This window comes from Danio rerio, chromosome 7 (assembly GCF_049306965.1).
Source record: "Danio rerio strain Tuebingen ecotype United States chromosome 7, GRCz12tu, whole genome shotgun sequence".
In the NCBI taxonomy this organism is placed as follows: Eukaryota; Metazoa; Chordata; class Actinopteri; order Cypriniformes; family Danionidae; genus Danio; species Danio rerio.
The window spans coordinates 6,082,936-6,095,282 of record NC_133182.1 but is presented as its reverse complement, the minus strand read 5'-3'; the positions used below and the strand labels follow the sequence as shown (position 1 = coordinate 6,095,282).

At 37.1% G+C, this 12,347-nt stretch overlaps 4 protein-coding genes across 9 annotated transcripts in view; 3 read left to right on the top strand and 1 right to left on the bottom strand.

Annotated features, from left to right (window-relative positions):
• The first annotated feature begins 2,670 nt into the window (after positions 1 to 2,670).
• si:ch73-368j24.11 lies at positions 2,671 to 5,506 on the top strand. The gene has a single exon (XM_005168801.6). It carries the CDS (start codon positions 2,714 to 2,716, stop codon positions 3,329 to 3,331), a length of 618 nt encoding a protein of 205 aa, XP_005168858.1. The 5' UTR covers positions 2,671 to 2,713; the 3' UTR covers positions 3,332 to 5,506.
• On the top strand, positions 4,020 to 5,506 carry LOC137496132 (histone H3). The gene has a single exon (XM_068222524.2). It carries the CDS (start codon positions 4,060 to 4,062, stop codon positions 4,468 to 4,470), a length of 411 nt encoding a protein of 136 aa, XP_068078625.1. The 5' UTR covers positions 4,020 to 4,059; the 3' UTR covers positions 4,471 to 5,506.
• A 3,024-nt stretch (positions 5,507 to 8,530) lies between these two features.
• On the top strand, positions 8,531 to 9,959 carry LOC137487299 (histone H4). Its single transcript, XM_068222531.2, has 2 exons — positions 8,531 to 9,519; positions 9,685 to 9,959. The coding sequence occupies exon 1, from the start codon at positions 8,561 to 8,563 to the stop codon at positions 8,870 to 8,872; it is 312 nt and encodes a 103-aa protein (XP_068078632.1). The 5' UTR covers positions 8,531 to 8,560; the 3' UTR covers positions 8,873 to 9,519; positions 9,685 to 9,959.
• si:ch211-165f21.2 overlaps positions 9,953 to 12,347 on the bottom strand; it is a 26,621-nt gene continuing 24,226 nt past the window's right edge. For 5 of the 6 annotated variants that reach the window (XM_073906056.1, XM_073906057.1, XM_073906060.1 and 2 more), the window contains 2 exons: positions 10,379 to 10,477; positions 9,958 to 10,297 (listed from right to left, as the gene is read on the bottom strand). In XM_073906056.1, coding sequence (XP_073762157.1) covers positions 10,239 to 10,297; positions 10,379 to 10,477 — 158 coding nt within the window. In that variant the 3' untranslated portion in view covers positions 9,958 to 10,238. Of the gene's footprint in view, positions 10,298 to 10,378; positions 10,478 to 12,347 lie in introns of all 6 variants that reach the window. The other variant, NM_001423199.1, reaches the window with a different exon arrangement.

Genomic DNA, 12,347 nt, shown 5'->3' with positions numbered 1-12,347 from the left:
CTGCTTACCAGTGTAGCCGGTCTCTTTCCTGCTCTCAGTAATGCAAACGTGTGAATAAATGTGTAAAAATACAGACATATTAACTCTCATTTTAACATGACCAAGTGATTTTTTGTCGTTTTTTTTCTTCATCTGAACGCAATATTTACACTCCTCCATTAAATGTATAAGATATGTGACTGTATGGGCTGCTTTTCCTTGTATTTTGTGACATGAAAAAAATATTGAATGTTGTTCTTGATCTATGATGGACTTGCAGGTTCATACAGTTCATAAGTTACATTTAAGATCTAAAAGTGCTAAAAGTTGTATTGTCATGTGAGGATTATCCAGCTGGACAAAACATGTAAGTGTAATAAACAGTGTTTGAACAGAGCTTATTATTTGCAATATACGAAAAGCCTATGGGAAAAATCTATAGGGATTTTGTCGAGGAAACTAGTTTTATGCTAGCAGCCGATTAGCCTACAAAGTGACGTCATATTTCCTCCACACTATACCACCACATAGTAGCAGATTTTTGCTATCATTTCTGTTTCTGGTATAAGATTGCAGATGTATGGTTTGAACAGTTTTTAACAGTCACGTTGATTTTTTTTTTTAGTAATTAGGCAGAAATACAATTAGAACCATTGTAGTTAAGACCAATTCCTAGTTGTAACTCCTCTCTTTTTGATGTTACTTTGAGGGGGATTACATTTACATTTCAATAATACTGAAAATAGACCTTATAATTTTTGCACGTTTAAGTTTACACCACAAAAATAAAGACAATCAATATATACAATTAAGCAGTTTTTCAACAAACAGTTTTAAACTCTAAATTATTTCAATGATGAGGTGAAAATAGATCATTTAGGCGGTTTGACTATAATATCTGAATATCCTCTCAAATATAATAGAGACATAGTAAAAAGAGTCACTGACCGTATTAATCCAAGTCTCAGAATAATGTGGTAGTTCACCTGTCGGTGTCTCTGGCTCCAGAAAACACTACTGATGTTCATCTATAATGTTCAATGAAAACCCATCACAGAGTAGTCCAATGAAAGTATGAAGCACAAAATAAACAGACAGAAACATTCAGGAAAACAGGTCCTGTACGACATAAACATAGGCCAAATCACTACAAAATATTGAAAAGACATTAATAAACGTAATAACCACTTAGTCAGTACTCACATTTGAGCAGCAGCAGCAATTTTGTTCTTAAAATACCCGAACCAGAGTGCATTGGTAGCTTTAGTAGCATGCTGTTCCATACCAAACACAACTCTTGCTCTTTTGACGAGCTGAAATATATTTTGTTATCGCACCCTAGTGGCGCCTAGTGCCATTACAATCTCTGTTTTTCACATGACAAAGAACCAAAATGAACATTTACAAAAACATGTGATGTTTATCCGTTACAATGTAAATTAAATAAAGCATTTTCAAATAAATAACTTTGTTTTAAAATTATTTATGAAATGCTAAAATACTGCAATTACTTCTGAGTATTTTCTGACAACGATAGTGTATTTAAGGTTGTGAATATGTATTGTGAATATGTTTATTTCAAACTTGAGTAGCTTATTTATGAAAAGCCAATTAATATCTTCCTTGAAAGCCAAGGTTAAACTTTTCATTCACTTTCCTTCGGCTTAGACCCTTTATTCATCAGCAGTCGACACAGTGGAAAGGACCGAAGACTTTATCAGCATTTGTTCTAGAGAGGATGACCTTCTAACTGCAACCCATTACTGGGAAACACCCACTAGCACATTCACTCTCATAGACTACGGCCAATTTAGTTTATTCAATGCATCTATACCGCATGTCTTTGAACTGTGAAAACTGGAGCCCCCAACACAGGGAGAACATGCAAACTCCACACAGAAATGCCAACTGACCTAGCCGAGACTCGAACCTGCGACCTTCTTGCTGTGAGGCGACAGTGCTAACCACTGTGTCACCCCTAAGGTTGAACTTTTACCCCCATAGACAGTATTGACAGTGCTTACTTTGTCTAAACATTTTCATGACACAGGATTAATTGCATCTCTGGACAGCAGACATTATAGACAAGGCATATTAATCATGTTTCTATTAGTTTTATGTTGCAACAAAAACTGAATAATAAACTTCTGATGACTGCATTGTTATTTACGGATTTTGTATTTCGTAGGATTTGCATTTTCTTATATATAATCCATTATATTTTATTTATTTTATTGTATGATGAGCTCCGGTTTGCATTTTTCTTTTGGATTAATAAAGTGCAAACAAACAAACAAACAAAATATAAATGATAAAAAGGGTCTTATGTTAGAAAAAGACAAAAAAAAAAACACACAAATAACTCTTGCTGCACATCTTGTTATATTTTTTCCACAGGCCGTATGTGTAGTAAAACAACTTCAGTGAATGAACAGAAGATAAATGACTCCATAAATCTAGAAAAAAATTCAGGGCGTGTCCTATTTGAATTCCACGGAAAAGCCTTGACCCTCTTCATATCAATAAGGTATTTCTAGTCTGCTGTAAAACATTTTATTGCACTTTTTTTAGTCTTTGTTTAAACGGAGAAAGCACAAGTTTTGTGTCGAGGCGATTGTCTGAGGAGCTGTGGTTGAGTCTACACGGTTCTCATGTGGTAGTTAAGTTCACAGCGCCGCCCAGCAGAGCTTCATTATTCACTGCTAGTTGTAGGTGAAGGTTCTTCCACTGAGAAATGGCTGAAACTGCTCCAGCTCCCGCTGCCACGCCGGCAAAAGCTCCTAAGAAGAAAGCGGCGTCCAAGCCCAAGAAAACGGGCCCAAATGTCCGCGACCTCATCGTCAAGACTGTGACGGCCTCCAAGGAGAGAAACGGCGTGTCTCTCGCAGCCCTGAAGAAGGCTCTCTCCGCCGGCGGATATGATGTGGAGAAGAACAACTCCCGCGTCAAAACCGCCGTCAAGGCCTTGGTGACCAACGGCACTCTGGCCCAGACCAAAGGCACAGGCGCCTCCGGTTCATTCAAGCTCAACAAGAAGCAAGCCGAGCCCAAGAAGGCAGCCAAGAAAACCGCCGCGAAAGCCAAGAAGCCGGCTGCTAAGAAACCCGCCGCTAAGAAATCTCCCAAGAAGGCGAAGAAACCGGCGGCCACATCTGTGAAGAAGGCGACAAAGAGCCCAAAGAAAGCTAAGCCAGCAGCTGCCAAGAAGGCCACCAAGAGCCCCAAGAAGGCAAAGAAACCAGCAGCTGCCAAGAAAGCAGCCAAGAGCCCCAAGAAGGTGAAGGCAGTCAAGCCCAAAACGGCCAAACCTAAGGCGGCGAAGCCTAAAAAGGCGGCTCCCAAGAAGAAGTAATCGCCTATATCTGCTCGAGTCTTCCAAAAACCAAACGGCTCTTTTAAGAGCCACTCACATAACAGTGAAGAGCATTATTTCAGAAGCCTCAAACAACTAATCATGAATAGTAACTAAATAAACCACCAGAATAAAGAAAAGGGCAGGAAACGTAACGTATGTGTTCGAAAGCATCCCTTTCGTTCCGGATGAGGAATACCTTTGTTATTTGCAGTTTTGTTTCATCCACGTGAATCAATTTACTCAAAGGCCTAAAGTAGAACACAGGTCGGCGCACAGGTTTAGCACAAACGTATGACGCTCGCTTAAAGCTTATTTTTGTCCATATTTCCACTTGAAGCATTTACTCACATGAAAATCACAAATTACGGTTGGCTTATTCTACTCTAAACGGAAAAAAATGCAAAGGATTGAACATAAAGTTAAACAAACAAATCTACAAATTAAAAATAAAATGTCTAGTTTCTCCATTACTTTCCATGCAATAAGAACGTATCCTAAATAAGCTTTTTTTTGAGCGGGAAAGGCAGTTGGCTGTCAGTCTGTTAAAAAAAAAAAAAAAAAAGCACTGCCATTGGTCAAAATGTTCACGTCACACTACGTGTGTTTACGACGTAAATGCAACAGCCAATCAACCGCCTCAACAACCACTGCCTTCCTATAAAAAAGCTGAGTCTGCGTACAGTGAACATCATTCTACTAGAGCTCTATCTAGAAGTTTAGTCACAATGGCAAGAACCAAGCAGACCGCCCGTAAATCCACCGGAGGAAAGGCTCCGAGGAAGCAGCTCGCCACTAAAGCTGCCCGTAAAAGCGCACCAGCAACCGGCGGCGTCAAGAAGCCTCATCGTTACAGGCCTGGTACCGTGGCTCTGAGAGAGATCCGCCGTTATCAGAAGTCTACTGAGCTGCTGATCCGTAAACTGCCCTTTCAGCGTCTGGTGAGAGAAATCGCTCAAGATTTCAAGACTGATCTGCGTTTCCAGAGCTCCGCCGTCATGGCTCTGCAGGAGGCCAGCGAGGCTTACCTGGTGGGTCTGTTTGAGGACACAAACCTGTGCGCCATCCACGCTAAGAGGGTCACCATCATGCCCAAAGACATCCAGCTGGCCCGCCGCATCCGCGGAGAGCGCGCTTAAACCCACTGGTGACGCATTAAAACCCAAAGGCTCTTTTAAGAGCCCCCTCAATGTGTCTAGAAAAGATGCTGTTTTTTTTAATGGGTGAAAACTTCACTGTTAATATAGTGCGGTTTGATGTAGGCAGATTTAGCTAACTGCATTGTCTCCTAAACCTTCATAACATTTTTTTTTTACCGCGAGTCAACGGAATAAGCATATTTTACTTGTTGAGAATTATGAGGAAGAATTCATCTACCAGATAGAGGTGGCTGTTGGGTTCTGCTTACACACTTTAGGTGAATGCAGTCACACAAAAGATTCTTGAATAAAAGTAAAAGATGCTACAGTATTGTTCAGTAAATACCATAGCAGCTTTGAATTATTTTAAATTAAAGTGCATTATACTTCAGATACTTTAGTATTAATTCAACACTTGGTTAATATTACAGCATACTTTAAGCCAAGTAATGTAGTAAACTTTAGTTTTTACTACAGTAATCTATAATATTCTGTGGTTTATTACATGGCTTTCTGGAATACATGAATGAATTTGATCAGTCATTCCAAGGTATGTTTTTCCAGATAATCACTGACTCATGCTTTTTCGTGCATTTGCTTTTTACCAACAAAACACAAGCCTCTCCTAAAAATGAGCACTGAAAGTATGATCGTCGGAACTATGGCTTCTGTGCAGTATTGCCAAAAGTGCCAGGAGTAAAAATGTTACTATTTACCCCACCTGCGGGGCAGGTTGTAACAGACAGGGGGTTAATTGTAACACATGCTTAAAAAGACAGATTACACACAATTAATTAAATCCAGTTTACTTCAAATAGCTATATTTTCAATTTATTTTTGATTCTACATAGCACAGAATGTATATTTATTGATTTATTGGATAAACACATTTGGATCTATTTGGATTATTACCATTATTATTATTATACAATGTTTGTATTTGCAATATTAGCAATAAAATATTTTTTGTCCATCAAAAAAATTCTATTTAGCATTTTATTCAAAATGTTCTCAACATTACACTCAAAATTAAAAATTATATATGTATTGTGTTAGTTTAATTGGTGTCCAACAGTGTGTGGCTTAACTGTAACACCCTGTTACAACTAACCACGCGGAGTCGTTTTTTCTTCAAAACTGGCTAGCAGCATAGGCTAGCAGTCACTGTTTCTTACAACTTTCAAAAGGGAAGACGGCAATCACAACAATATAAGATTTAGCTTATATACTTTCACAATGTTTTTTTTAATAAAAAATATTGACTTTAATAAAAAATACTTTTATGCTGCAAAAATAATCCAAATTTCACCAAACTTTTACAATAAATGGCTGGAAGACACAGGGGCGTTGCTAGGGTCGAAAGGGATAAGGGGCTTAGCCCCAAAGAAATTGCCCCACCCCACCCAAAATAAAAAATTTATATAAAAAAAGAAGTTTTAATTTACCAAACTAATATACCTACTCTAATCTTATTAACAGGATTAAAAATGGTTAATAATAAATAAGGGGTTTTTAAGACTTGTAAAATCCAAATAGGAAAAAAAACATTGATAAATTAACCCACTTCTCATTTAATAGTCTGTTATGAGCCATACCAATCCTCTTGAGCCTCCTATCTCCTCCTGATTTGAACTTTCTGTTTGTTTTTTGAAAATGTAAATTTCTGCATGTCTTCAAATCTGAAAATATGAATTATTTTATAGTGTGAGTTGTTATCCAATGTGATACAAAGCTACAAACATGTTCATTTGGACAGAGTGATTAACTGAGGTGTAGTGTTGTCAAGATAATGGAATTTCTAAATTCAATACCTTGCAAAATATTGATATTCAATAGGCTACTATTTTTTTTATATAATAACAATTCTATCAAAAGTAGTAGGCTACAAAAAATAAAAATAAAGATCTATATGCTAGAAATATGTTTACTTTAAATTTCTTCAGGGAATTTTTTTTCAGTTTTCCTCAAAATAGGGTGATGTGGGCATTGTAGCACTTTAAATGCATGTAATGCCTGTTTTAATCATACTTGAGCAGAAATTCCATATATGCCTCACAAAAGTAGAACATTCTAGGAAATCCCTAATATGGATGAAGGCAACCAGCTGTTGCTGTAGTAGAATGAAAATAAGATCTGAATAAAAATAAAAAGGCTTTAACTGATCATTTACACGACTGCAACAATAAATGTTTTATACAGTTGAATTATTAGCCCTCCTTTGAATTTTATTTTCTTTTTTAAATATTTCCCAAATTATGTTTAACAGAGCAAGGAAATTTTCACTGTAGCCTATGTCTGATAATATTTTCCTTTTGAAGAAAGTCTTATTTGATTTATTTCAGCTAGAATAAAAGCAGTTTTACATAAAAAAAACATTTTAGGGTCAAAATTATTAGCCCTTTTAAGCTATATTTTTTTCGATAGTCTACAGAACAAACCATCGTTATACAATAACTTGCCTAATTACCCTAACCTGCCTTTAAAGCCTTTAAATGTCACTTTAAGCTGTATAGAAGTGTTTTTAAAAATGTCTTGTCAAATATGACTGTAATCATGGCAAAGATAAAATAAATCAGTTATTAGAGTTGAGTTATTAAAACTATTATGATTAGAAATGTGCTGAAAACAAATTTCTCTCCATTAAACAGAATTTGGGGAAAAAAATAAACGGGGGCTAATAATTCAGACTTCAACTGTATGTGCTCTTCCAACCATTTTATGTATTTTCATAAGAAAGTCGATTTATAATTTGATGCAAATTGACATAGCATGTTACACTAGAATATAGCTATATAACAATAAGCTAGATGAATAAACTCACTGTGATTTAACTATTACAGAAATATGTGACTTGCTATCTCATATATATATTATATCTAGAAAGCTAGAACAATTTACGTTTTTTTGTACTTACTCGCATGTATTTACATTGATATGATGCCCATTTTACTGATTATAGTTATTTTAAAATCACCAGAACTACACACATTTTATACTGGGGAAACAAGTTTCATAGTTAAAACTATTCAGTTTCGCGAAAGAGTTGTATTATTACCTCATTAGCTTCAGCTCCTCAAAATAATGAATGAATGAAGTGCAGTGGCGGGATTTTTTTTAACACCATGTGACAACAGAGCCACTCCCACCTGCCGGTAGAAACAGGTACTGCTGAACAGCTGACGATTTAATTACCTAACACAAACGCTGCGTTAAGTGGAATGTTCGTGATGTATGTGGTCATTTTCAGTACTTAGATAACAAAATAAATGTTATACAACATATTTTTATTTAAGTGCAATATATTCCAAGAGATCAGGGGCTTTTGACAATACATCAGGGGCTTAAGCCCCCAAAGCCCCCCCCTCGCAACGCCCCTGGGAAGACATCTGCCGACACTGGTGAAAACCTTGGAAGCAGTCCATGGTTCACCCTGAGTAAATACCTTAAAACTCTGTTACATTTAACCCTGCATTACTTTGTGCCCTGCGCTCCCCTAGGTTAGTATATGCTCCATTCAGCCATTTTATTTTCTGTTGATGTTTAACTGAACATTTAATAAACTATTAGACTTCGGGACAATCCATCTAAATTGTGATGTCTTGTGTCAAGTAGCCAGGCATGTGCACAGATAGGGCTCAACCTGTGCAGTGTACATGTCCTTTTTCTCTTGGACTAAAACATGCCCTTTAAAAATTAACTACAGTAAATTGAAGGACACTTTATAATTTAATATACCCTACAGTTGTAGAAAACTGCAGTATTGGGCAATTTGTCCACACGCCGTACTTTGTGTTTGTATTTTCAGCTGTTAAAATCCTTCTGTTTGGTCGGCGTATTCATTTTAAATACATTACTGACATTATTAGGTGTTCACGCTTGACCAGAAAAGTTGACTAAATGTAAATAATCTACCTTTCATTGTTTGAATTGTCGCCAGTAAACGTGGCCTAACCGCTTTTCGGGCTCTCCTAAAGACACGTGACTTTGTGAAGCACCGCCTACACTGGTTTCAACTAGGTCCTATAGATAATTGTAAAAGTCGCTTGTGTGCAGTTGATGTGGTATTATACAGTTTGCGATTACTGTGATCATGTCTGGAAGAGGCAAAGGCGGTAAAGGACTGGGAAAAGGAGGCGCTAAGCGTCACCGTAAAGTTCTGCGTGATAACATCCAGGGAATCACCAAACCCGCCATCCGTCGTCTCGCTCGCCGTGGCGGAGTCAAGCGTATCTCTGGTCTGATCTATGAAGAGACCCGCGGAGTGTTGAAGGTGTTCCTGGAGAATGTGATCCGTGATGCCGTTACATACACTGAGCACGCCAAGAGAAAGACCGTGACCGCCATGGATGTTGTGTATGCGCTGAAACGGCAGGGACGCACTCTGTACGGATTCGGCGGTTAAACTTCTCAATTCTAAAACCAAAGGCTCTTTTAAGAGCCACCCACTGTTCTCAAGAAAGAGTCCGCTATTTTATTGTTGATTTTGTTGTAAAGTTGATAGGGTGTTGGGCTCGTACTACAGAAATGAAGCATGTGATTAGCAGATTACATTGAAACTTCTGTCCAATGAAGTCTTGTCTGTCTAAAATTAACTATAGGGTCGATTAAATCACCAGTGTGTGTCATTCAGAAGAAAAAAAAAAAAAAAAACAAAAGCCAAACTTAATGTCTTTAAGCTTTTAATTACACAAATATATTTTAATCTTGATAAACATTTTACATTTAACTATTAAAATATCTGGCGTGTTGTACTGAGATGGCGAAAATGAGAATTCATTAGCTCCCATTAATGAATAATGTAAAGATTTTTAATGTATTTGTGTCTAATTTTATAAAGGAATATTTTCTCTTTTGGTGTATTATGAAAGATCTACAGTAGCATTGTTTAGTATACCTAAGGATTAAAACTCAAATGAAATTACAATCATTCTTAAGTTGTAAGCTCAGCTTCTATCAAAATAATTCCATATCAATCAGATTTCTTTCTTCACTCAATTCTTTGGATAAATAGCAGTTAAAATAGACTCTATCTGGCACTGATGAAAACAAGTGGTGCTCGCTGCAGAGCCATTTGAGGAGAGCTGAGCTCCAGCGAGGGGGAGCTTAAGCTTGAGCTCCACCTTTTTTGCACTTCTTCTACGAGTGATGTCACTGAGGGTAGGGTTAGGGGTGGGGTTGGTGTACGCATTAAAACAGCTTACAGGAGGAAAACAGCCTTTAGACTACGAACCACAAACAGGTTTTTGGTTTTCTATGATTTTATCCATTTATTAATTTTGTTATTATTTTTACCTGCTATGAAACCGCTTACAAATGTTTAGCTCAACTGTTTTGTGCGTCGGTAGATTCAAATGAGTTTAGATAAAGTGCTTTAGAAATTACAGAAAATAAATATGTAAAAAATCATCAGTTCATTACAGTTTAAACACTTCAACAGTATTCTTGCGTCAGATCATGTTATTATAAATAATAACACAAATGTGAAGAAACATTTAAATGTATTTATTACACACTCATGTTTTGTTCTACAATCAGTTATTCAAGCATGCTATCTAGAAGAGCAAACTGGTTCAAAACACTAAAATACAAAGAAAATTATGTACTATCTGATAAAAAGTCAAAAATTTACAGCCTTTAAAAACAACACTAATAGAATATATGTAATGTTTCATGAAAAATAACCAAATATATAAGGTTATTAAAGTGTTGCAATAATAACAGCATTAAAGATCAACATTCAGAATCTTTATATGTTAAACATGCTTAAATCAAGGTGAAGTTAATTCCTCTACAACGGCGTTCTGACTCTGTGCTTTAGCAGATTGAGCTGTGAAATAAACACAAAATACTTATTCACAGTTTAAAAATAAATAAAGAGTTTGGGAGACGGACCAGACAAAAGTTTTACCTCTCGCTTTGTAGATTTTGAAGAGCAGCACGACTGTCGCTGACAGAAACGGACAAACAGCCAGAAGAAAAAAGACAATCTTACAGGCAGAAATCTGAGCTGCAGAATCAAGTGGTGGAAAAGAGCAACACAAACAATACTGGTTAAACATGAAATACAGTCATTGTTAGTCTCAGTCATTGTTTTTTATTCTAGAGTACACCGATTTAACATTAACATTAAGCTGCACCACGCGAAATCCCTTTAACTGTTCAACAGATGAAACTTAAATAATAAAGAAATGTGGTCAAAAAAACCTCATCCTATATTCTTAGGCCCCATATGGTGATGCATATGTCTACAAAAACCCGACAGGTGGACAAATCTAAGTTTGTTTTTATTAAAACAAATATAAATATACATATAATAAATGTTACTACTCATAATAACATTATACAAATGCAATTTGCCATGAATAAACAGAATACAACAGAGCCAGCTTCCAAAGCGCCCTGAGGTAAAGAAGACATTATTTCAAATATAACGATATTTGTGTATAGCTGTACATCCTTTGTGTGTATTGAGCAATCTGTCAGTGTGGTTTGGACCTGCATAGGTAAATAACTAACACGCTCTTTGAATAATAAAAACTCTGTGATATTGACTTTAGACCAGCTTTTGGTTGGTCAATGGCATGGTCTATTTCAGTTATGATAGATCTATTTTAGATATTATTTTTGGCAGGTGTATAGTGCCCAAAAAATCATCACAGTAATGACATGACATTTAAGTTATGTTTTCATTTTGTGGACTTTTGAATTTGGCATCATGCCGCACAACATGACATGTTTACTATTGCAGCCTGTCTTTTTTTGCAACCGGGGACCCGTTGGTAATTGGTCTATAAGTTGCTTTTGGAAGTTGTGTTAGTATGGCCAGCAGGGGGCACTCAGCCTGTGGTATGTGTGGGTTAAGGCTGATTTGTACTTCTGCGTCAAGCAAACGCGTATGCTCCAGCGCAGCCTGCGTGTGGTCGCATAGCCCCCGCCGTCGCTGACACTGACTTGCACCTCTCAAAAATTGCAACTACATGTTGCAACGACGCGTAGCGCAAGCTCTGTGATTGGTCAGCTAGGTTGCGCTGACGAGTGTGGGCAGGACGGACAGCCACATGAACCCACTGGAGTGAGTGTTTACAAGTGTCGAGTCCTAAAGAGGAGCTCCAGATGGAGACTGATGTTTTGTGTTTACCTTATGATTAAAGTTGCTGCACGTCCACCGGTTCCTGCCTCAAAATGAGCAAGTTTTAGCTACTTGTACGTTAAGGTAGTGTTCAGAAAAAACAAAACGCCAGCGAAGAAACTTGACACAAAAAAACAAACACCTACTGCCAGCTAGCGTTTTGAAAATATTATTGCAGAGCAACACAAACAGCATGCAGAAGTATAAATGCACTACTACGCGTAAGGCAGGCACTGTGGGTCACGTCGATCACTCAACACAGAACACAGAAGTATAAACCAGGCTTTAGTGCTGTGCACTGCAAAGTGAGGCTCAATGAAACACTGAAACAGTCAAAGAAAATGTCAAAGCTTCAAAATGTTTGAAACCCATCTACAGTAACCTAGTGGTCATTTTTATGTATTGCACTGAAACAGCTTCAGCAAAGAATCAGTTAGCAAATGGATGTGTTATGTTGTAGAATTGAGGTTTCAAGTGATTTAGTGAAGCGGCAAGTGTTCCTGACTAGCTTGCAGAGAAAATGGGTTTGAATCAATAGTAAAGTTAGTTTTTAAATGCTCTGTTGAGTCTGTTTTTATAACATGTTATGTTTTAACATTAGTCTGACACCAGAATGAACACTTTGAATAAATATGTTTTGTTTTGGTCATAAAAAGTAACATCTTTACAACACATCGTAATTTCAGTCATAATTCTGTGCGCAGGCATGGTCCACTGGCTACATGAGATTTTATTTTGACCCTGTCAG